At 39.3% G+C, this 25,812-nt stretch overlaps 1 protein-coding gene across 2 annotated transcripts in view; it reads right to left on the bottom strand.

The window, feature by feature from the left end:
• Positions 1-25,812, bottom strand: part of ANO2 (anoctamin 2) — a 118,515-nt gene that overhangs the window by 19,965 nt on the left and 72,738 nt on the right. For both annotated transcript variants that reach the window (XM_071418041.1, XM_071418040.1), the window contains 5 exons: positions 17,983-18,045; positions 11,910-12,111; positions 8,056-8,167; positions 6,782-6,839; positions 5,826-5,926 (listed from right to left, as the gene is read on the bottom strand). In XM_071418041.1, the coding sequence (XP_071274142.1) occupies positions 5,826-5,926; positions 6,782-6,839; positions 8,056-8,167; positions 11,910-12,111; positions 17,983-18,045 (536 nt within the window). The remainder of the gene's footprint in view (positions 1-5,825; positions 5,927-6,781; positions 6,840-8,055; positions 8,168-11,909; positions 12,112-17,982; positions 18,046-25,812) is intronic.

The following is a 25,812-nucleotide window of genomic DNA, read 5'->3' as shown; positions in this document are numbered from 1 at the left end:
CATCAGTGCTTTGGCATTACTGGTAACCAGGACACTCAGATTGCACAGTTTTAATGAAAGGGTGGGGGTAAATTTAAAATGCTTCACGAGACAGACAGAATTAGATTAATCCTTTCAAAGACTTTTACCTCTTACATCATGCAAACTCAGCCATTTCAAGACACTAGATTCCCTTTCTCCCCCTCTGCCTTTATGGCAGCCAAGGGAACTTGTTGGTGACAGAGGTGATGTATCATTCAGAGGGTAGGAGACTGGGGCAGGATTTAAAATAATCAAAGAATTCCCAGGATGTTCTTCCAACATATCTCAATTAATTTCCTAATGGGAGGGACTCTCAGAGGATGGTGAACAATAGATTCCAGACAATGCTAATTTCTGTTCCAGTGAAATGATACAAGCTGTAAATGTCTCTCACACTTCTGTGGGTGGATGAGAGTGAAGATGATCTTGTTGTCACAGCACAGCAGCAGCTGAGATAAAATTTGAGTGTGTTTAGATGTGAAATCTGTGCACATGTGATCTAATCCTTCAGCTACAGCACCACAGAATCGAGTTCTGGAGATTAATACATTCATACATCTCCCACGAGGATCTAGTAAATAAAACAATTGTGGTTGGTTTTAATGTTTATTTGGGAATACACCAAATCCAGAGCTCAGTTGCTCAGAATAATTTTTAATTTTTCATCTGGTTATCTCTAAGCCAGGCATGATGAACAGCAACTTTAACCATTTGGAGTTCAACTTTGAAGAGTGTTTGCATGCTTCTTTTTATGTTTTTTTTTTTGTTGTTTTTTTTGAAAGATCAACTGACTGAAAGCAAGCCAAACCAATTATTTCAAATTTTCCACAAAAAACAAAAAGTACCTTTGTATCATATCCAAGCATGTGAAGTTTGAAACCAAGCAGAAATGTGTCAGAAAGTTAAAGGAACAGAGAAGAGGGATTTGCAGGATGTTATTCTCCAGCTATACAGCAATGGGCAGCAATAGGGCGATGAAAATGAGTTTTGCAGAACCCTTTATCTGTATTTATCATTGTGATTCTAAAACTGCGTATGCGTTTTAAATGCCTTTGTTTGAAGCCCATTTCTTAATTACCCAGATCAACATTTTTAAAGAAAATTGACAGAAAAAGAGTTCTTTTAGCTTCTGATTTTTTTTTCCTCCTGGGCAGCCCCCCACAGTGAGGAAGTGGTAAGTTGGCCCATTCAGGATAAGTGTCCCAGAAGCTTTGTGCTGAAGACGCTCATGCAGCGATGTTTCATGATTCCACACAGATCTGGGCAAAGAGGGAAAACTATAGAGCTGTAGAATAGCCATTATTTCTGGTTGTTTTGCCAGGGAATGTCAAAAAGCAAGGTGCACCCTTAAGGAAACTGAACAGCATGTGAGAAGAATCAACGCAGGATGAGAAAGAAAGAAAATTACCAGGCTTTTGTCAGGCTGTGTCTAGAGCAGTTAAAAATGACACTGCAGCTTCTCAGAGGGGATTGACACCAAATTATTGTATTAGGTAAGAGGTGGGAACATTGTTGAATTATGCTGATTGTAATTCCCAGTATAACCAATAAGCACTGCATTATGCACATTAACAAGCATCTGAAGTGAGCATAAAATCACTACCTGTCAATTACACTCAAGATTTTGAGAAAAAAATATGATGAAAAGAGAGAAATCAAGCTCCAAGCGATCCTGGCTGGGCTGTAAGCACATGGTGATCAGATGAAGGCTCCTTTTCAAAAATCAGAGAGGTGATTCAACAGTTTCTCTATTGATGCAGTAAGAAGGAGCAGCTGGATTTGGGGGATCTAGGGGAAAGAATAATGATGAATGGGAAAAAACGAAAAATTTGTGGAGTGAGTGAGAGTGGAATAGATAGAGGCTGAAGAAGTGGGGCATCTGGAGGGCAGGCTGAAAGAAAACAGATGCAGGAAAATTACTTTGTTGGCACAAGTGTTTGTGTCTTCAGTGGCTGTACAATTGGGATTGTTCAGCCTGGAATAAAGAAGGCTCCAAAGGGACTTAATTGAGTGTTCCAATGCCTGAAGGAAACCTGCGGGAAAGATGGAAATAGACTATTGAAAGTGATGGAGTGCAGGAAAAGGGGGAATGGCTTCACACTGACAGAGAGCAAGTTTAGCTTGGATATTGGGAAGAAATTCCTTTCTGTGAGGGTGGAGAGCCCCTGGCACAGTTTGCCCAGAGAAGCTGTGGCTGTCCCATCCCTGGAACTGTCCAAGGCCAGATTGGATGGGGCTCTGAGCAACCTGGGATAGTGGGAGATGTCCCTGCCTATGGAGGGGGATTGGAACTGGGAGGTCTTTAAGGTTCCTTTCCAGACCAAACCGTTCTGTGATTCCATTATTCTATGAATACTTGCTAGAACAGAGATGCATGTGGAGGTTTTACATGAAAAGACAGAAAGCCCCTAGAATCCAGCTGCCAAGAACAAAGGATTATTTATAACAGGTGGGGTTTTAAGGCTCTCCTTCCAGCTGATGCTTTTTGATCTGTAGGATAATATAAAAAGGTGCAGAGAGAAAGCTAAACAGAAAAGATTCCTACGTTGAGTAGCTGGAGCACTTGTATCTGGACAAAAGGAAGAGCAGTGACCCAGACTCTTGCGTCCTTGCCTGTAATTTTCTTTCCTGCTTTTGGGAAGGAACACTGAAGATCCAGGCCCTCCTTCAGTCATATTCCTACAGTCAGTTCACATAAAGAAACACCTTCTCACATTCACAGCACAAAAACAAAGCAGGGGAAGAACAAAAGTATCTAAATTTCTTGTTCTCACACAAATTTTTGGTACAGCCATGCTTCCTTGGCACACTCAGATATCCTGGATTCTACAAGTTTCAGTTGTGTTTGGGGTTTATGGGTTTCTCAATCAGAGGAAAACTACAATAAAAAACAGGAAAAGAAAAAAAAAAGGAAAAAAATCCCCACCCAAACCTTTAATTAAGTATAATTTAGTAAAGGTGAAAAACAACATAAGAGATAGTAGCTATGAAGGGTTGTATTTAAATGGATTTTATTAACTCTTGGTATTGTCATCCAGCATATTTAAGTATATTTTGAAGGAAGTGATGGAAATCGATGCTGAATAGAAGGGCCACAACCATGGCCTCGCTAAATTCAATAGTTTTGCTGTTCACTTCAATAGGGCCAGGATTTCACCCTAAGGGTTTAACACCAAGGTCAAAACCAGAGAGTAATAAAATAACCACATGGATGGGTTTTTTTTCAGTAAGTTCAGAAAAGAAACAGAACTAAATGAAAAGGGTCTTAAAAGAACTCTCGGTTAAGGCTTTCAAGCCCTGCAGCCTTTTAGGGTCAATTCCTATGGCAACAGTAAAAGAATGATGGTATGTGATACATCTGAGTGAACTTTGGCATATTTACATCTGTTAAACTTGTGAATTCCAGCCCCATAGAACACACATTTCAGTTCAAGAGGGCTTAGTTTTCTATAATTCAAATCTTGTTGCATTTACCTAGCTGGTTTGCTATAGCTGGATGCAGAAATTAAAAAAAGAAATCATGCAAGGTTCAGGAGATCAGCAATTATATCTATCATAGTTGCGGCAGCAGTTTCTACAGAAACATTGAAGGAAAAGCAAGGATGTGTACCCAAAAAATGCAGGGCTGTCATCTGAATTTTCCATCCCGGTACTGACCATGGATAATGCAGAATGAAGATATGGAAAGATGCTTTCCAATTCTTTCCAGTTTGGGGTTCTAGGAACATAAAGGATGACTGCTGCTTGGATCATCTACTTAGCAGTAGTTTTTGAGGAGAAAGAGAAGAAAATGGGATTTGTGATTTCTGCAAATCACCTAAAACGCCTTGGGTTTTTTGGTGAATCAAATTAAAAGATTTCCTAAAAAAAAAAACTTGAAATCCTAAGACTTCAGTGTGGAAGAAAATGTTTTTTGATGAGAGTCATCAGATAACTCAGCAGAGAGGTGCTTCCATGTTACAGATGTGCAGGGGACAGCACCAGATTCTGAGGATCAAATCACCATTTATTATATCCCCTTCTGTCTCTCCACATGGAGAAGGTTGGTGGCAGCACCCGGACTCTGCCCACAGTGAAAATACAGGGAGCCAATGGAAGAATCTGTGTTATTCACCCCGACTCTCAGTCCCTCCAAAGAGGCGCAAGGCAAGGGGGAATGAAAAACGCAGCTGCTGGTACCCTTGAGGAACCAGCCCAAACCAGTACAGTGGTCCATTCAGGAACAGGAGGCTAACTCTGATTTAATTACGTGCTCAGTTATTCTTCTGGTGCAAATAGGTCCAAGGAGAAGGGCTGAACCCTACAGACACACACACAATTTTCTTGGGAATGCAGACAAGCAAAGAAAAGCAGATATGTTTATTCCAATATGACAAGATAGCCCTGTGACTGAAATGAGGTATTTATCTAGGAAGGAGAGGATGAAAGGATGATTGTTTTTAAACAGTTTTAAAAATTGAGGCCACGACAGTTTGCTAAATGAAGGGTGGGGGAGCAGATCTGAGGGAGAAAAATTAGATGAAATTATCACATTGTTGCACCAAAGGGAGGGAAATTAAAAATAATTGGACATGACTTTCTGTTTGGACTAGATCAACCCATGCTTTCATGAATCAAAAATAATAAATACAGTATTTGTAACACCATAAAATTCCCATTTAAAAAGTCCAGTAGCAGTAAGTTTTTGGAAGACGAGAAACAAATTACAGCAGGTTTACACTGAGAAAGCTTAAGCCTTCAACATGTCAGATATTTTGGGAATGATTTACCACACTTTTCTCAAAATAAAATGTAAACTCAATGAGATGCAGACACAAAACAGGCCTTCCTATTAAACTTTGACACAAGAATAATGAAGCCATCCATAATCTACATCTGATTTGTTTGGGAATTTTCTCTCTCTCTCTATTTAAATTCCTTGCAAGAAAAAAAAAAAAGTTCTTGCTGAGAAAAGGGAGGAAAAGGGCTCATTTGAAATATATTTCATATCTTTTAATAATCGCTCCTCTTTATTTCTAGTTACCATCATCATGGCCTTAGGCATGTGACCTGAAAGCTGCTGACACCAGAGTTGGAAGGTTCTGCCTCATTTCAGTGGAGCTGAGATGTCTAAACCAGACTCTTCATCTCCAACATTTCACAGGCCACTGCCACCACAAAGCAAACCTCCCAAGAGGCAGGAGCAGGACTTTCTCAGTGGATTCTCAGTGCTTGAAGATCCCCTTGGCACTGGTGATTTTTCCTGCTGTATTTGGAGCAGGGAACTGAGCATTGAAGCAGTACATGGCAGAAAGGCACTGAGCTGTCAGTGTCTCTGCTTGCTCCCGCATCATCCCAGAATGACATAAAGGCACCTTGGAAACGTGTGGATTTCACCCCCAAACCCATAAAATAGTCATAGATCAAGTAATAGATTTTAACATTTTTTATGGGCTATTGCTTTCCCCCACAATATCTCCCCTCCACTTTGTGTTAATTTGTATTCAATGCTGCTGTCCTGAAAGCTTCTCTGAAAACTCCCAGGAGATCTATCATACCTTTCTCTGGTTTCTAAAATTAATTTAAATCAATTATTTCATATATTTAATCATTTTCTTTAAGCCATTTAGTGAAGATATAGCAAATTATTCAACATAAAATACAACCAGATCATTTCACCACAACCGAAAATGTGATTTATCATCACATTCAATTGGAACCCACTGAAGGCAGGGGCAAAAGTCCCATTTATCTGAATAAGGATCAAGGCTTTGATTTACTGTGCCATAGGAATAACACATAATGGAAAAGGCCAGGATACATACGGGATTCCAATTTCAAAGAGATTGTTTTGAATCAGTTGCTTTCCAAGCATGATGATGCTCAGCTGAATGCAGAGTTCCATCAGACACCCTCCTGGAGCACACTGCAATTAAAAAAAACAGAGAGTGTGAAGGGATTTAGAGAATTAATTCAAAAATATCCACTTGGGAGAGCTGCCAGTGTCTCCATGTGCCCACAGTCCCTACCACCACTTTTTGTGAGATCACGGAGCTCATTGATTACTTCAAATCTGTGTTTGACAAGGTATTTCATCTCCTCTCATTAAACTTCATTATGGAAAATACGCAGAGCTCTGAAACAACTCATGGTGCCCTGGGTCTCCTATATTTCCTTTAAAAATATTTACTCTATAATCAATGTAATAACCATAATGCAGGATCACCGATACTCTTCAATCTGATCTCTCCTGGGGGGGAAAGAAAACCTTCAATCTTGTAAAGACTTTTATGTCAGCTTTATTGTCAAACCTTGAGTACGTCTCTCAGCTTTCAAGGGAATACCCACAGCAGCAATCCCCTTCATGAGAGGATTAAAAAAAAAAAAGTTTATAAGTTTAGCACAAAATGGCTCCAGGTTTTTAAGCTATTGAATTTGCCAAGCTTTCAGCGATCTGCAGAATGGGAAGCCAGATTCACACTTCCCGAAGGCCTCAACCAAACCATGGAATGTTTGTGCCTTAGTGCCCAGTAATAAAGCACAGAAATGGTGAAGCTTCACCTAAGAAAGACCATGAAACAGTCAAAACTGCAGAAAGAAAGAATATAAAGTTTCCTTAGATGGACACCCTGGGTTTTGCTTATTCAAGTTGAAGATTTAACCTCTTGTTTTAGCATGTGTTTTCTATTTTTCCCCTGTTGTCCGTAGTCCACTGAACATGGTACACATATTTCTTTGTGTAAAGGATTTTATTTGTAATTTGAATTTCATATGTACTTACCTCTTCCATCCTGTAACCTTCAAACACATACACATAATGACCAGGACGGCCAACAAACCTGAAAACAAAAATAATATATAAACTAGAATAAAAAAAGAAAAATAAGCTAATATTGACACTATGATTTAATATAAAAACACAAAAATAAGTTAATTTTGAAATCAAGATTGTTCGTTTGCATTAGTCAAAATATTTCAGAAGTTGCTTCTTAAACATGAATTTTCAAGGGCTCAGCATCTATTCAGCTTTGATTATTTCAAAGAAATAGGCCTCTATGAATGGTTTTCTACTACATCCGGATAAAATAATTTTAATAAATATTTTTCAGTGATAAAACAATATAATTAAAAACACCTCACTTGATTAGAGATGGCAAATATATCTGGGGACACATATCCTAGGTCACATTCTCTTACATGTGAATAATGCCCTGAATGGAATTATTTCTACATCTGTACACAACCAAGACTCTTCTGGCTACACCAGGAGAAACAATGATATTGACTTTATTCAAACCATACAACACAAAAATATGGTTAAAAAAGAGAGAATTTGGTGACTTTTTTTCATTGGTGTCTTACAATATTTGCAACTGCTGGCAAAATGCATCATTCATCCTCAAATGAAAGGTGCTGGATAGGATTAGTGAAGAGTAGAGATTAAAAAATTTTACAGCCCCCAAAAGGAAGAGCATTCTGTTCTGGTAGTAAACAGAATCCAGAGAATGTTTTAAACATTTTTTACCAAAGTTTTAACAAATAATCATTTTAAGCTTCCCATTCAAAAGCATGTGGATGACTGGGTCCCAAAATAAAAGGATTCTGAGCCCATAGGAAGTCACAGTTATTTAGCAGGACAGCTGAATTAGCTTTTTGGTCAATTACTACATTTGCCAGTTGACTGTAGTTATTTCTTAATTTGATATGTGAGAATAATGCAAAATAATGTGAAAGTAATAGAAAAAAGAGCTCCATAGTTTTAAATGAAATAGGAAGACCATTCTTTGCCAAATGATGCTTCAAGGAAGATTTGTTAAACTGTGGAAAGTTAAAGCCTGTAAGCACCACCACTCATTATAAAAAATACACTTTTTTAAAAAACCAAAATGAATTATTAACTTTAGATAAACCTGTCAGAGATATTTTTTCAGACCTGGCAAAGATGACCACTCCCAGGCCCTTGTGCTCATTTTTATACACAGATCCACTAATATAGACACATTATATAAAAATGCATATACAGAAATATATATACGTAAAGGATATTTATCCTACCTTCCTTTAAAAAAGGCAACATAAAAAATTGATGCATAAGAATTCACAAACTTTAGTAGGAATGCCTTCAAAATTAGTCTTTCCTCAAAAGTTTTCTCTGTTTTTGGTATTTCTGGGGAAAAAAAAAAAACAAACCAGAGAATTGAATCAGTAAGTAATATAAAACTCCCTGAATCCCCAAACACGTACAAAAAACCCCCAAACTTCAAACTTTGGGCTTCTATTAATTTTTCTTTTGTACCTCTAATTTGTACCAAAGCCACTAGGTCTGTCACTGAGACCTGATTTCCAGAGATATTCAATTCCACAAAGCAAAAGCAGTATAAATTACTCTGCTCTATATATGGATATTAACATACACGAGTATATCTGCTACACAGTTACACAACTAAAATAACAAAACATTCATATTCTCAGTTGAGGAATGCTGAAAGCAAAGTACAAAGACTTTCAACCAGAAAAAAAAAAACATCTTAAAAGCATCCTTAACTTTCCAGTTAGGAAAGTTAGTCCACAAGCCTTCTTTTCTCTGGTGAGACTTGAAATGTTTAATGCTAAATACAAGACTAAATACCTTTTTGAATAAGGTATTAAGTGAATTAAGTGCAAAAATAATGGCACATTTTTGTTACCAATTCACTACATATGTTCTGTATTTCAATATTTCTTGGTTTAAATATTTTCAGTATTCATTACTCTGTTCCCAGATTTATTTTCAATTTCTGTGGAAATTTTCTGGCAGCAGAAAGGACAGGTATAAGACAGAGGTTTTTCAAACTGATGGTGGGATCCTTTTTTAAAGATTTTATATGGGTGAAACCCTTGCGTTTCTCTGCTTATCCTGAGCTGTATCTAATGTGAGAGAAGATAATTTTATGATTTAATTTATCATTCTTGGCGGAATTTCTGTGGCACAGGGAAAATGTGGTATAATAAGGAGATCCAGAGCTCTGGCTTAAGGACTTCATTAAAAATACTGCTGTACTTTTACGGTTTTGTTTCAGGCACAGTTTGAGTGTTCTGTTTGCTTTGCTGTTGTTTTTGGGGTGTTTTTTCTTAAAAAAGCTGCATAATTATTTTAGCACTAAAGGAAAAGAAAAGCCTAATGAGCCCTCACTGCCTGACTTACTTTGTGATACTTTCAACCACATTTTCATAAAAGATCAGTGCACAACCTGATGAGCCCTACGGCATAACCCACCTATAAGTATAAAAAAAGCTTAATTAAACCTTCAAACAATTTGTAGGTGATCCCATACACTGAATAGATCCGCAAGAGAAAAGCTCAGGGCAGCAGGAATATCGAATAACAGCAGTGCAACTTTTCATTTGAGGGAGAAAAATCCTAAACTCTGCCTTACAGAGAACCCCCCCAGGGATGAGCTCAGCCTCTGGATGAACATTTACACACCATATATGGTCCCACAGGCTCCCTCAGACATCCTATACCATAGCTGTAGAGGCATGTGTAGAATTTGTCCTCCAGTTCGTTGGGTGTGCTGCATGAGAAATGCATTCAGCCAGAATAGGTGTATTTGTAACAGAGAAAACTCCCTCATCCCAAAAAAAATTAAACACTCGGTGGTGGGTTGTTATGCCAAAATTAGGCAGCTGGAACTTTGCAGGTGAAGGATGAGTTGAGCTAAGGGTGGAATGGGCCTTAGCTCTCTGAAGGAGCTGTTGCCTTTGCAAGGGACAAACACAAGTAGTTTTGATTTTGTCCCTGTTTCACTGGTTCTTCCTTGGCCTCAAGGAAGCGTTGAGGTTGGTGAGGCCCTGGCACAGGTTGCCCAGATCAGCTGTGGCTGCTCCATCCCTGGAACTGTCCAAGGGCAGGTTGGATGGGGCTGGGAGCAACCTGGGCTAGTGGAAGGTGTCCCTGCCCATGGCAGGGGCTTGGAACGAGGTGAGCTTCAAGGTCCCTTCCAACCCAACCCAACCCAACCCAACCCATTGTGTGGTCCTGAGTTACAAGTGAACTGTAAATCTTGTCTGGCACCACCTGATTACTGAAGAGAATCTGTTCTTCCTGGGAATAGCAGGATACCATCTGCACTTTGGTTGGTCTGATCTGTGATAAAGGAGCATCAGTGCCCCACTCCGCTGGGCCCACAGGAGTCCTGCTCCACCCTGTACGAGCTCTCTGTATTAATAACGACAAAAGTCCTACTCTTTTCCTCCTGACTGAGGAGGTATTGAGGCATATGCATGACTGTGATCCTATGATTAACCCAATTGCTATCAGTGCTATTCTTGTGCTTACAGATGTAGTTTTTTACCTGAACAGAGATTCGAGTGTACTTGGGCCAGGAATAGAAACTTATGCTGTCAAGAACTACTCCTTCAGCCCAACAAGTATGTTCTTCAGCTTGTGGATTAAGTGCAGTGTGAAATGAGAATTGAGAGTGTTTTTCTCTTCTCAGTAATGAGAGTTCACAAGTTAAGCAACATTTATCAGCATGCATGAATTGTAATTTTTTTAAACATTTTGTTTACATTTGGCATCTGAGCCTAGCGCTGGAGAAAGCTGCCTGAGTGAACTTTCTAACTCATGTAATTTGTAGCACTAGAGATTATTCTGACTGGATCCTTCTTAAACAAAATATCTGATGATTGGTTAGGAATGCTGCCCTAATAATGACAGGATTAGAATTTAATGCAAAGTGACAGGGGGGAAATAATCAGCAACTACGAAATTGTTGTTTCTTTCAAAGTTCAGCATGGTGCACATTTCAAAGAGAGAGATTTTTCTCCTGCACTTCCCAAAGAGAGGCCATGGCGGTGCCTAGCACTTCCCAGCTCCTGCCTAGAAGCTGCTGGAGAAATCTCATCTTTATCTTTTCCTACTCTTTCCATAGAGCTGTGTCATTCCTTAACATTTGTGCCCTTTCTTACCTGGGCAGGTGCAGTGAACAGAATTGATCAGGTCACACACAGTTAGCAGTCTGTCATGTAAAAGCTGAAAATCTGGGTACAATTTTGGCCTGAACAGTGAGCCTGAGCTCATTTATGCTACTAGAACAGAGTCCATTTGTGTAACCCTGTTACAAACTGCCCAAAGCCTGGTGCAAAACAGAAATAAACAAATGAACCCACTAAAGTGACAATTTGGAAAATTAATTGCTCTGTCTTAATTTCTTTCAAATACTTTAGGAATTTATTCTAAACAGGATCATACTTCCACAATTCAGGCTTGGACCTCTAACAGCTGCAAAACTGTAGTTTACAATGTTCTTCCAAAAATAGGACTGAAAGAGATGTTTTCATTTGTGGATTTAAAAGTGTTTTAAGAAATTGAGAAGAAACAGAAGTCTGAAGAGTAACCTCATGTAAAGGTGCTTGGTCAAATTTATATAACAAAATAAAGCCCAGCCTAAACCCCTATTAGTAAACATCTTTAACCTAATGTATATAACAAATCAATACTTTAGGCCTAAAGCTCTATAGGAGTCAAAGGAATGACTTCTCTTCAAAAGAAATAAATAGCCAGGCTTGCAACAATATTTTGATGTTTAAAATAAACTTTTAAAGTCCAACCACTAACTGGAGTAAAAATCATTAATAAAAAGTCCAGCCCAGACATGCCCCCAAAATGGAACCAAAAAATCATTTGAGCAGTAAGGAAATAGTTAAAACTTTCATCAGGGAAACAACATCAATGTAACTTTTTCAGAGCCATCAACATTTTTTAAACAACCCTCTGACTTTCTGCAGCTCTTAGCTTGAAGAGGTACCTTCACAGGCCTGAGTGTTTTCACAGGCCCCACCCAGGAGGAAATACTCCTCTTGGACCCTCCTTGCACCCCCTCATGTCAATACATGGATTAATGAGGAATGTGGCGAGGCAGTTTTACCAATTTCTGTCAGCCATTTGGCCACAGCTCCATAAATTTCATCAAGGATGAGGACTACCACAAGGTTAATGATGACAGCAGTGGCAGTCACAGTCACTCGAACATTGGACCTGGTTGTCTCGTTTGTGCTGAAGGACAAGGCTGCTGCTGTCGTGATTCGGTACACGATGACACCAAACACTGCTGAAAACGCCAGCATGATCTGCAAACAATTAACACATGGATTAGCTCAGCCTGGAAACAGAAGCTTTAGCTGGGAGGTTGGGTGTGTTCCATGAATTGGCATCACAGGGCTGTTTCTTAGTGCGAGACAACATGCAGGTGATCGAAATATAAGACTCTCCAGCAAACAGGGGCATAAATAAGAAATAAGAAAATTGATGCAGCACTCCAAACTGGCACAACAATTCAACTGACACAAGATGGTCAGGGGGCTGGATGCTTCACAGCATGTCTCATGTGAAGACAGTTTGAGAGAGTTGGATGAGACTTGAGAGAGTTGTCTAGCCTAGAAAAGAGAAGGCTTCAGGGAGATCTTATACCACCTTTCAGCATCTAAAGGAGGCTTATAAAAAGGAGGGAAAGTGACTTTTTACATGGGCAGGTAGTGGTAGGAAAAGAGAGGATGGTTTTAAACCAAAAGAGGACATTTTTTGTTAGATATTAGGAAGAAATTCTTTCTGTGAGGGTGGAGAGGCCCTGGCACAGGTTGCCCAGAGAAGCTGTGGCTATCCCATCCCTGGAAGAGACCAAGGCCAGGGTGGATGGGGCCCTGAGTGTCCCGATCCAGTGAGTGGCATCCCTGCCCCTGGTAGGGAGTTAGAATTAAATAACCTTTAAGGTCCCTTTCAACCCAAACCAATCTGTGATTCTTTTATACTGATTCCATGGATTCCTGCAGCTGGGCATGTCCATTCTGATTAAAGCTATACACATCATTCATGCAGTGAAATTTGGGTTCAAAAGCAGGAATTAAGTAAGATCTTTTATCTGACAATAGATTCAGATAGCTTGGGCTGAAAGGCCTGTATTTATGTGCAGTCAGATAAATGGGCTTTACTGGCTCAAACAGCTTCACCTGTGCCCAGCAGAAGTGCAAACTTACAAGTTAAAGTTATTATTCCCCTGTTTTTATTCCTTTTAGGCTGGTCTAAGCAGGGTTATTAGGGCTTCACTTTACATTTGTGTCCCAGAAATCACTTGGTATCCCTGGCATTCTTGATAGGCCAGCTTTGACCCATGAGATGAGGAAAGTTGGCCCGGCTACTTAAGATCAAGTTCCCACAAGAAGAATTTGAATTTCACAGGGTTGTGGTATTCAGTTAAAAAAAATAATCTAAACCAATCCACAATGAAAAAGAAATCATTAAACCAATAATAAAAAATAGCAAATTTTCATCATCACAGCACAAAAGGGAGAGAAGGTACATTTTTCCCTTTCATTTTTGCCTTTAGCAAGAATTCCAGTGTACATTCATTATTTTAGGTAAAACATCTTGAGATCATCAGATGAAAGAGACTACCTCAATGTGAAAGATTAGACTACTGCAATTATTAAAATGGGCCTGGGGGCCTAGATTCAAAACACAGGTTTAAGGAAATTTAACAGTTCATTTTAATGATCCAGCAATAGTTTATTGAATTCCTGTATGCAGGGGAAGGTTGTTGCATGAAAAGGAACTATTGCAAAAGAACCACAATAAGAATCAGAGTTAAATTATTAAAGGTTGAAGGTGAAAACTGGGCACACTTTTATGAAGAACTAGTAAATATACTAAGAATTAATTATTTGGAGAAACTCCTGGAGTTTTCAGATGAAATTGTCAAATATGTTTTGTCAGCAAATAGTAATAGTTAGACCTAGTAAAACATCTAATTTTACTTTTTAAAGAACTGTTTCATTAATTTTAAATGAAATGTATGTTGAATGATAAAAGCCTGAACCTGAAACAGTTTAAATGAAAACTTTTCAAATTACATAAAATATTATTTCCTTTGGTTTTATAGTTTTCATTGTGTCAAGGAAACATTTCTAGTTTCTATATCTATTTTTCTTTTGACTTACCTACCAAATGAACAGACAATAAAAAATCACATTCATGCTGAACTACATTGCTGTGACAGAAGGGGTGTAGGAACACAAGAACCATAACTTTTTCCTTGCTTCCCAATTACAATCACTAGAGTAGAAAGTAAAATCCCCAACAAAGGAAGAAAACAAACCAGCACCACCTGGTATTAATTTACTTCACCTTCCACCTCTACAGACACTTTAAGCTCCTTTCGTTTTCTTAATCTGAGCAACAGATTCCTCCTTCTTAATCATCTTCCTGATACTGTCTTCCTGTTTTTTTCCCCTGGATTTCTTTGCAATTTTTTTCACTACGGTGGTGGACAACGAAAATCAGAAATTGGATGCCTCATTCTGGAGCTGATGGGATCCCTGAGCCTCGATACACACCTCTCTCCATCATGAATTCCCACTTAGGAATTATATCTTAACAGTACAGGAAGAAGAGTCAAGGACAATCCACACTAAACAGAAAAAGAGGAAATTTCAGATCATGAAAGTTCAATGAACTTGAACCTGACAGAAGGATTTTAGGGATCCCTTACCCCAAGGAACGTTACTGGAGGATGAGAGTAGCAACCTTTTCAAATCCATGCAATGCCATAATGCCATAGCAAGATGTACAAAATTACTAAAAAAAAAAAAAAGTCTTATTTGTTTAAAGAACAAAAATATTTGCAAATGCACCAGGGCTTCAGAAACTCTCAGTTGCTCAGCTGTTTAATTTAAACATCTGTTTAGACACAGATGGAAAAATACTCCTTTAGGAGTCTTCATTATCTGTGCATCCAGCAAGAAGAGAAAATTGAGGAGGGCCTGTAGGACTGCACAGTTACTGTAAGCACAGTTCTCACTCCCCAGACAGTCACTGAGAGGGAATGGTTCCTGTATTTTCATTTCTCTCATTCCTGAAAATACCTCTTCTGCCCAGATTCCTGATCAGGCAGGCCACCATTTGTTCAGGTGCCCACTTTGAGGTTTGTTGTCATTGCCAACATTCCCTCTGGCCATCCTTCCCCCCCCCATTATGGCAGTTTCTTCCCTGAATAGCTGAACTAGTCCATCCAGGACTAAACTGCTTAGAAACAGATGTGAAAATTGGCTGCAGAAAAGGTCACCTACTGAGCCTGGTATGAATGAAGACAAACAGGAAAGCAAACTAGATATGAGAAGGAAGCTATAAAACCCTGTGGGCTAGGCTGCTACCTCCATCCAAGTAGGATAACAATTTAATGTCCAGATAGTTCTCTGGCCCCCCAGTAGAGCTATTCTAGAGTCAAATATTACACCATGTGAGTGAGAATAGGGTGGAAGAGGCTGAGCTCTTCTGCCATGACACAAATTGATTTTCTTCCTTCCTCTGACTGAGCCAAACAAAGAAAAGTCCCAGTGATTCATTGTTCCATGCCACCCTGCTCTCTCCCAGCACTACCAGCATCTTTACACCAATTCAGAAATCTCTGCCACAACATGTGCCTTCTAAATATGGGGTTGATAAGTTGTATTGTGTTATTGTTAATCATACTCAAGAAAAGCTTTTAGATGCCCAGATGAGCCCAAATCTCCTGCTACCATTGATCTCACTCTGCAAAAATAAGACTTGTGAACTTCTGTCCTACAATCCCTGCAAAAATGCATAGCTTAAATCAGACTTGGATCTTCTGCCCCCTCTGCAGTTCAGTGAGGCTTTGTGTACAACAAAAGGACTTGATCAGATTTTAAAGCATCCACACATGTGTGAATTAATCCTTGGAATTGTTTGGTGATGTAAGACTGGACGAGAGAAGCAAACAGAATGGTTTTTTTCAACCTGCATTTTGAACAAAAAAAACAGCATGCCTAGCTTAATACAGACAGAGGAAAAGCCAGAAAAAAAAGACCATGACACAATTCTCGAAAGAGGATTCACAAAAGTGAAGTACACAACAGAAGTATGGAAATTAAGAGGGGAAAAAAAAGGGAAATATTTTACACTAAGAAAACCATTACCAGCTTCAAGAATGACCAGGAAAAGTATGGGATGTAAAGCTCAGGGAAAGAGGAACAGAACAAAACAGCATCACTCTATAGCAATGTAGAAATTGTCATGGAAAAGACCTACAGATTTGGAACACCCTTTCCCTTTTGGCCTGGGAAAGCTAGCATTAAAAATTCAACAATCGCTTTTGCAGCACTACAAATTGCTTGTGTGCAGGTCTGTGTCTGACTCTTGTACCCCTGCATACACAGATAAATTCAAGATTTTATTATTTATTTTGTATGTAGGCCTTATAGTTAAAGTAATTAATCTGGGTGAATAATAATAATAGAGCTTAACAAGCCAAATAAGGTTTCTCAGTACAATTCTATTTCACAGACTGACAACAAAACTTCAGTCTGATCTTTCCAATTCCTCTTTAACTAATCTAGCAGGAAAAAGGGAAACATCAAATACAGTAAAGAGCAACTTGCAATATCCAAGTAGAATAGCAGAGCATGCTCTCCCTCATCAAGAGTGGGTTTGAATTTCATGCATGGTTTGCAAGCTGTCTCCTGTAGGTACTTATATATAAATAATGCTCAAAATATTGCAAAAGTAAGATCATTGTGTCCACTTTGTAGATGGTGAAAGTCAATCTAGTTCTACTAGTCAGAAGTTGAAGAATTGGAGCTCTGCATTTTACATCTCACAAACTGTAGGTAATAACCCTTTATAAATCTCTCTGAGATGTTACAGTAAGTAGGAAGGGTAATACCTAGGTTATGAGTCAGGAAAGCACTTTAGGCTCATGCTTAGGGGAGAATTAAACATGTGGTGAAAGTGAAGAGCACATGTAAGCACCTTGTCTGCAAAAGAATGACTTGTAAAAGCTCAATCAGGGCTGTGTGCTTAGTCAGACTCAGTGTGGCCTGCTCTAAGTGAAGTCATGACTCATGACACATAGAGATTCTGTCTAAAAAGTAAATATTGGGTATGGCCACAGCATGGTAAACTCACTCAAAATGCTGTGAGTACATCCATAGAGGACACCTCTAAAATGTAGAGAAAATATTCTGAATATGCTATGCATACTTTTTCATAAATATATAAATATATCTATAAGGGTGTACATATTAACTTCAATGTGAGCATTTGATTGTCAGAAAAAGAAATGAAATCTTCTCAGGACATCTGGTGCAGTATATGCAAAATTGAGTAAATTAGAAATACACTTAGCCATCTTAAAATAATTTAGGCCGCAAGTGAGTTTCCCTAGTTACATGCTGCAATGGTGTAAACAGGCCTATTTCATTGCCATTTTAGAGTGGCTGTAGGTATGAACAGAAGGTTTCAGTCAGTAATTACTGTAACCAGAGGGATAATGGGATCCTTTACCATGTAATTTAAAGTTTGTTACCCAGGCCTTCCTGTTGCTGTTTACAAAGTCCAGTAGCTTCATGATGGGTTTGTTTTGCTGGAAATTTGACTTTTGACTAGGACAAAGGTGTTCCCACTTTAGGGGCTCTCCTGCACACCTGATTCTTGCTCCCAAGGAAGGATTGTGTACCATGATTTTACTGTATACCATGATCTACTGTACAGTATCCATTCCTGAACATGTCTTGGATAAATATTTATTAGCAACTGATTTATTTCACCTGGATGTCGCCTGTTCAGAGGCTCAACCTTTCTGAACGCCACTGTGACCAACATATGCAATACTGTGCTCACAACTAAACAGCAATGTTATCCCTTCATTGGATAACAGAGATGGACCAGAAACCCCGGGGGAGAGGCAGAATTTGTGTAATGAACTGCTGGCATAGCAGCAAATCAGACTTTCCACAAGCAGCCTTTGGAAAAAGAGATTAAAGCTGGAGGCAGGCATTGAGCTCCATGAACCTTCCTAGTATTTCTCCCAAACTGACCTTAACTTCAGATTTTTAACATATTTGAGAACAGCAATTCAAGGGTTTCCTTCTCGATGCTCATGGCAAAGTTTCTCACACCTAATAAACAAGCAGAAATGAAAAGTATGCTACCATGAATAGAATCAGTCCAAAGTTCACTGCATATCCAGGCATGCGGTCACTCCATGTCAGTTTCTCCTTTTCATTCTGTAGGCAAAACACATAAAATAAGAGATGTAACAGAACTGTACAATAGGAAATATTATGATTAACAGGATTTGTTGTTGAGAGCCATTCTCAATTCCCCTGCTGTGATTTTGAAGTTTATTATGCGATTTAGAACACTGATGTTTTAAAGTAGATTTTAATTCAAGATAAAGGAGGGGAAGAGTAAATAAGACATGTAGAAACTGTCGGCAAAATTAAGAAAATATCCTATGCAACTATGATTTAAGTATTTGAAAACAGGTATTCAAGTCCTACTAAAGTTCATATCAGGAGAAATCCCTGAGATTGACTTTAATTCACATTTAGGCAAAGCAAGATTCAAGCACTTATTTTGAATTGCTTCTTGTAAAACTACAGAAGAACAGTGCTTGAGACAGAAATCATGATAAGAATGCTGATTACCATTGAATCCAGATTTTTTTCCTAGTGGTCACAAGCACCAAATGTGACCCCTCAGATAATGATTGGCAAGGCATCCCAGTCCTTCCCCTGGTACTTGTTTTATAGCAGAGGAAAACTACAAAAGTAAGGCCCCTCTGATCCCCACTGCCAACCTTGTTTTTTTCATGCATAAACAGCATCTCCTTCTTCCCTGCATAATTTAAAGCAACTATGATTAGTGAAATCCAGTACACTTTTCTCCTCCCCACACAAACTCAACTCCAGCCCCAGCTGCATGTACATCTAAAGAAGACATTTGAAGATGGATTTATGTGAGAAATACGATTCTCTCCTCTCAAAATAGATTTCTTAAAATAATAATAAGGTTGCTGCTTTGTTTAAGTTAAACTAAAACGATATAATCAAATTAACTAAGGACACAAAGACAGCTGCTGTTGGTATTTCTGTGACGCACCACTGCTGCCCCATGGACCAGTACTACCCTTACACTGGAGTTAGCTCAGAGTGATTCTGAATTTAAATGAGTTAAATCAGATTAGAATTCAGGTCCAAGGTTTCCTATAAACCATTTCTAAGGCACAATTGCCCATGGATAAACATAAAAATCTGGGAGTGTTGTGCCTTTGTAAGAAGCTTTCCCAAAGTAGAATTAGGAATGCAGCATATAAGTGCAGAAATGCAGCTGCGGATTTTCTAACCGGGATGTGGAATTAGACACATAACCCTGCCTTATACATCCATTGCCATGGTGGTGGTGCCTCAGACACTGGGAGAGATCATTACTCAGCAGCCCCTCTTGTGACCTCGTCTCCTTTGGGACAGTCCTGGGAGCACTGGGGCACAGCAGACCCAACCAGAAGCACCAATAATTTGGCCCAGTGTACACAGCACAAAAATACTCTTTACAGTTCATACACAGAGTCCAGCACGTAGCTGGAAGGCTACTTGAAAAAGCATTCCTGTGAATGCACACATGCATTTCATTGCATTTTGGCCGTTACCACTCAGCAATTCTACAAGACATAAAGAATTTCTAAGTGATTATATTCCCAGAAGGCCTGAAGGACACCACATTTTACAGTTTCACTAGGGGCTTTACGGGGCTGTGCTTTGTACTTGTGCTGAACACAGGGCTGATAATAGAGATGGGTTTGTTATTGTGGAGCAGAGCTTACACTGAGCCAAGCCTTTCCTGCTTTTCTGCTGCCACACTGCTGAAAGAATTTAGGAGGAGACACAGCCAGGACAGGTGACCCCAACTGACCAAAGGGACATTCCAAACCTTATGACATCATGATCAGTGTATAAAGTGGGGAGAAGAAGGAGGAAGGGAGGGATGTTTGGAGTAATGGTGTCTGTCTTCCTGAGAAACAGGAATGTGATGAAGCATGTGATGAAGCCCTGCTCTCCTGGGGATGGCTGAACATCTGCCAGCCATGGCAAGCAGGGAATTAATTCCTTGTTTTGCTTTGCTTTGCTATAAAGCTACCTTTATCCCAACCAGGGATTTTCTGCCTTTTACCCTTCCCATTCTCCCCCCAATCCTGCTGTTGGGGAGTGAGTGGTTGCTGGCTGGGGTTACACCAGGATGGTCAGCAGGCCATCTTCTCAGCTCACTCTTTCATGTATGTGCTTCCTTGAACCTTATTTTTCCATGAGTTTGCCATGGACTGTAGCACTCAGCCAAAGGGAGATCTGAACAACGTGAGGAGTTGCTAAGCCAACATGAGAATAAAGGCAATGTTGGATGAAGAAACTGAGCTACTTAGCATACACTGCCAAAAACAAATCTGGAAATTTAACTCAATATCCCATATCTCCCAGTTCATCCTAGTCTATCCCAGTCCATCCCAGAAGTTTCAGCTCCTCGTATTCCCTCCCAGAGCTCCTAGTCCATCTCAGTTTTTCCCAGTTCATCCTCATCCATCCAGGCAGTGGAAAGCTACCTTCTATTCTTGTGACCAGAGACAGGGTCTCTGGACCCTGGAAGTGGGATGAAGCTGAGTCAGGGAAGGTTTAGGGTGGATAGCAGGAAACCACCCCCAGAGGGTGGTTGGGCACTGAACAGGGAATTCCCATTTCCCCAGGAAACTGTCATAGCCCCAAGGCTGCCAGAGCTCCAGGAGCGTTTGGACAATACTGCCAGGCACAGGGTGGGATTGTTGGGGGATCCTGTGCAGGGCCAGGAACTGGGCTGGATGATCCTCTATTTGGAGCAGCCCAAAAGCGTAAGTATTTATCAACACAAGACAAAATGGATCATCTGCAAAACAATCTCAGTGACAGATATGTTACGCTGAGGAACATTCTCCATGATGAACTGTGTTGCAGGGGAATATTTATATGCAGCCAGAAAACATCACAATATAAATTGTTTGGTTTTGTGCCAGAGGCAAACTAAAAGATTTACTTTAAAAATCTTACTTTTGTTTTCCTTCAATATAATGACGGATTTAAAATTCTAGTGGAGGAAAAAGCAGGTTTTGGTCTGTGTGCAGTTATGTGTTCCTGTTTTAATGTTTAATCATGTGTGGAATGTATTCCTTGAAGAGCTACAGCTCTTTTCCTATTAAAAATAAAAAGTGAAATTAAAAAAAATTCAAAAAAGAAAGAAAGATAAAATTAAATCTCTTCTTTATTTTTCTGGACAGTTTATTTCCATATGAGTTACCTAACATGGCAAAGATCCAGCTCTGCATCTTCAGGTGGATGGGCTTCTGGGCTGTGGAAACCTGGAAGTACCCTGCACTTGGGACAGCACCAGACAGCTTTTGGAAACAGTTCTCTGCTTCTCTGTGAATTAAACCACAGCCACTTTGCTCAGATCACAAGTATTCCAGTTATTAATTGATATTTTCCCTCAAGATGACACCTCCTCCAAACAGGTGTTTCTAACCATCAGCAATGCCAACTCAACCTGCACTTGGGGAGTACAACCAGAGATTTTCTTTCTTCTCCGTCCTGCTTTGTAGCTTCAGTGCTGAAATTCCCTGTCTTCATTGTGGTTGCACCTGGGTAATCCCAGTGATTTCACTGGACTTGCACAGAGCTGTAATAACTAACTGGAATTTAGTAAAAGATGCTCAGGGAAGAACAAAATCTAGGACTCCTCTCTAAGGTCTTACACTGCTAGCAACAAAAATAAGCTACAAAATTATATTTCCAATAGCAAAATCCAGAAATTCATCTCTAAGTATGCCCAGGAAGCTTCAAATAAGTAATTGCCATTTTTATAAGCACACATTTCTTAGTAGATTTCTGATTTCATTTCTGCTTCAGTACAAAAGCTTTAATTTGTGTAAAAACTGCACTGTCCAAATGAACACCTAGAAATATGGATTGGGGTATCAAATGCAGCTCTTTTGTATTTGTGTGACACCTAAAGCACTGTCTGTGCCCTGCAGGCTCAAGACAAGGCATAAAACAAGCTGCTTCTGAAATAAGGGGTCCCTATAGTGTTACTTTGGCCTTGAAATAAGTTTAAGACAAGGAGAAATGGATCCTTCAGAGCCATTTGCAAACTATGAGCCAGAAAAGGCCTGCAGAATGTGCAGTTGTGAAAAATAATCAGTTCCAGGGTGATGACACAAAAAGAGGCACAATCAAGGACTGCATTCCTGGGATCATGCACTAGCCACAATGTTCATTGCAATTAAGAAAATTCGGCCAAGTTCATGGGATTCTTTCAGTCTGTATTCGGGACTCAAACTTTTTGAGGGATTGTATAAGCCTTCAGACTTCTGTGAGGAAAGAAAAAACTGCTGCCATGCTGAGCATCTGCAATGCCTGTGTTTATCCCTGTCTGAATCTAGAAGTTCTATTTTCACACTCCCACTGAAGCAAAAGAAAGCACTTTTGATTTAAAACCCATTAAAAGAGAACTTAATTTCTATTCTTCTCACTCAAGCAGCAATGGCATTTTAACAGTAAACATGGTTGTGTTTTGTGAGCAATATTCTGTCTCAGGACTGCACATGGAAAACAAACTGCCAAGGTTCATTTGGAGACACATGAAGAACTGCAAAACCTTTAATTAAAATTTTTTGCTGTCCTTGAAACATGCTGAGTAGCACAGACACACCATATCTGTCAGTGGAGCTTTCAGTGGACACACCCTAAATCTAAATTGTGGAAGCAATGCAGAACAGGGAGCTTTGAGAAGTGTGTGCAAGGCTCAGTACTGGGATCATGGAAATTAATGGATTTTGAGGCTAAGCAATGTTATTTTTAACCACCCAGTCTTAGTCTCCTTTGTAGCCACATAACTTCCTTGAGAAGATTTTTGCTATAAGGATAATAAATGTGATTTAACTATTTAAAAAAAAAAAACCCTCTAACCACAGCTTGAGCATTTCTGTGATGAACATTCAGTTACAAGCCTTATTAGGTCATTCAAATTGCTAATTACCTTAGCTGTTGAAAATGCATGGCTTATTTCCAAGCTGAATTTGCCTATCTGCATCCTTCAGCCTTGTCACTTAGCTGCAAAATTGTCAGTTAAGAGCATCTACTGAGAGACTTCGGAGGTGTAGCTGTGGGTTCTTCTGAACTATGATCAGGCCACCTTGTGGCTTTTAAGCTGGCTGAGACCACTCCCTCAGAATGGGAACCATGAACCAAGCCCACAGCTGTATTTCTTGTCCTGTAATGGGGTTGGAAGTAAATCTCCCACAGGCTACAGCCTTGACATGGGAAACTGACTTGACCCTCCACATAACAGGGCTCATGGAAGTGTGGGTGAGTAGCCAAGTCTCTGTGCCTCAGGAGACTCAGCCCTCCCACAGGACCAGAAATATGTCATGTGGTGCGTGAGGGCTGTGCTTCCAGACATGGAGCCTGGCAGGAAAAAGGATACCAGCCTCATCTCTGTCAGTGGAGATGCTAGCAGCATGGAGGGAAGAATCCATGAATCCAAGAGCTTTTTAGTCCTTATGCGTCTTGATGCTACATTCTGAAATTCCTAATGAAAAATAAAAAGTCCCAGAGGGGCTGTGGCTGCTCCATCCCTGGAAGTGTCCAAGGCCAAGTTGGAAGGTGTGGAAGGTGTCCCTGCCATGGCAGGGGCTTGGAACTGTGTGGTCTTTAAGGTGCCTTCCAATCCAAGCTATTCCATGATTCTATGACATTTGCACAGCATTTGACACACACATATATATACACATATTAAATGTATGTAAATGTATGTCTCATGCATGCAATGAGTACCTTGATAAAAACTAACGATTTGCAGTAGATTTGTGTTAATATTTCAAGCTGTTTCCTTCACACAGTAATAATAACAAAGGCTGGAGGTCTGCTCTCATTGTAATTTAAATCTGTAAAGCCAGACATGGTTAAATTAATATGCTGTAATTTACTCAAGAAAAAAAATGGTTCCTTTGCTGCAGTTAAACTTCTTTTGACACTGGCACTCAATGCACTGTGGCATATTACAATCTTTATTGTTTAAGTGGCATTAAGGTGCTTAGATTTTATATCACTGTTTAATATCAAGTGCTTGATATTTACATACGGTTCAAGTGAAAACTGGCAGCACTTAGTCTTTTACAATGACAGTTTAACATATGGCTTTACAAGTATGAATTATTTATGTCAACTTGAAGCCATTCAGAATATTACCAGGAAAACACTGTAATTTGCACAAACAATAGGGTTACATCTGTAGTCATAAATATTCATTGTTTGTCAATGCTCTTTGTAGGTGGTTAATAAATCATAATGAGGCTGATCCTGAGAAGGCAAAGGGCCAGCTGTACAAATACATCTGGTGGGATTTCCAAAGCCCCTGACTGTGGTACCTGGGCCTGCCATAGGTAGAGAAGGTGGTACTGGAATGTCACAAATTCAGCTTAGGGCATAAAGGGATAACCTGTCACCTGCTCAGCTTATATTTTTTAATGTTTCTCCTGAAAAGTCTCAAAGAATGTGATGAAATACCACATGTGGCTTTAAAATACTCTTAAATAAATAAAGTCAAGCATAAGGAAGACAGATTTTGAGCCAAACATGTGCCTACTTTACTTTGCATGATTAAATCAATTTACTACGCTTTGATATTGACTGGATATGGAACTATCAGGGGAAACAAAGTGAGTTTCAAAGACTGATTTTAGAAAAAAAAATGGATTTCACTGTCTTGGAGTTCACTGGATCTCCAATCTCCCCTTTGTACCCTGAAATCCAGAGCACCACTATTGTAATAGTCAATCTGGTTTCACACTTTGTCATGTAAACTGTGAACATCTAATGGAGAAGTTAACAGAATAATAAACACAACCCATTTTAAAACAATTTATCAAGCATAACTTAAAAAAAAATACCTTTTAGTAGTTCCCATAATTCAGCACCATTTAAATTACTGGAAGGGATTTAATTTAAGAGTTTCCCCCTTAAATTTTTAAGCTTTTTAAGCATAGGACTAACAGCTCTATATGAGTCCATGGGTTACACAATCAGTTCCCAACTACTTGCAGTATCTCACCTTAAAATATAAAAATGTGCAAAATTATGTTATCTTTTGTAACTTCAAGTCTATTTGTCACAGATAGATAATTTATCTGAACTTTATCTTTAAAATCACTTGTTTAATCTCATTATACATTTCATATTAGCAATTTGGGCCCAGTGGAAGTAATGCAGTTGGCAATTTTGCAATTTGCAAAGCACAAATTACAGTTCTTGGAATTAAATTCAACTGAGCTTATGATTTCAGTTCTAGAAGAGATGCATTTAGTGCTAGACTCTGAGGAAAGATGTCCTTCCCATGTTCCCTTGAAGTTTTTCTGGCCTAATTCTGTGTTGGTGTCCTAGCTGGAAGAATCTGGACTGAACATCTTTTTGCTGTGAAATCATCACAGAACTCCTAGTGAAGCAAAATCTCACTGTAAGGCTCTGGCATTGCACACTTAGAACATGATTCTCCATTGTCTAACACCATGTGAAGCCACTTATCCCCACATAAAGCGTGAGACAAAGACATGCAACACATTATCAGCTTCCTTGGGTCACAATTTCAAATTTAGCTTACACAAATTGTGAATGATCACACCAGCACAAGAGGAGAGCACAGTGGTGTAAATTTTAGCAACCTTTTAAAGCTGGTAATGAAAAGCTTGAGGAGTAGAGAATGAATTAAAAGGGGGATGTGGCTATGCAAAATTCTTTCCCTGGCTCCAGACCATTTATTACCAGCTGTAAAGTATTAATTAAGTTTGTGTTCTAACATTTGAATTTGCTATAAAATTTGAAACACAGTTGCAGAACACAATCTACAGAGGCAAACTTTTGCCAATAACAGAGAGATGACATGCATCCAGAAAAGAGTTCTGGATA

Source organism: Agelaius tricolor, unplaced genomic scaffold (genome assembly GCF_023055355.1).
Source record: "Agelaius tricolor isolate 1412-34295 unplaced genomic scaffold, bAgeTri1.0.p SCAF_74, whole genome shotgun sequence".
NCBI classification, from domain to species: Eukaryota; Metazoa; Chordata; class Aves; order Passeriformes; family Icteridae; genus Agelaius; species Agelaius tricolor.
Note: the sequence above shows the minus strand (reverse complement) of the source record. Positions and strands in the feature narration are given on the sequence as shown.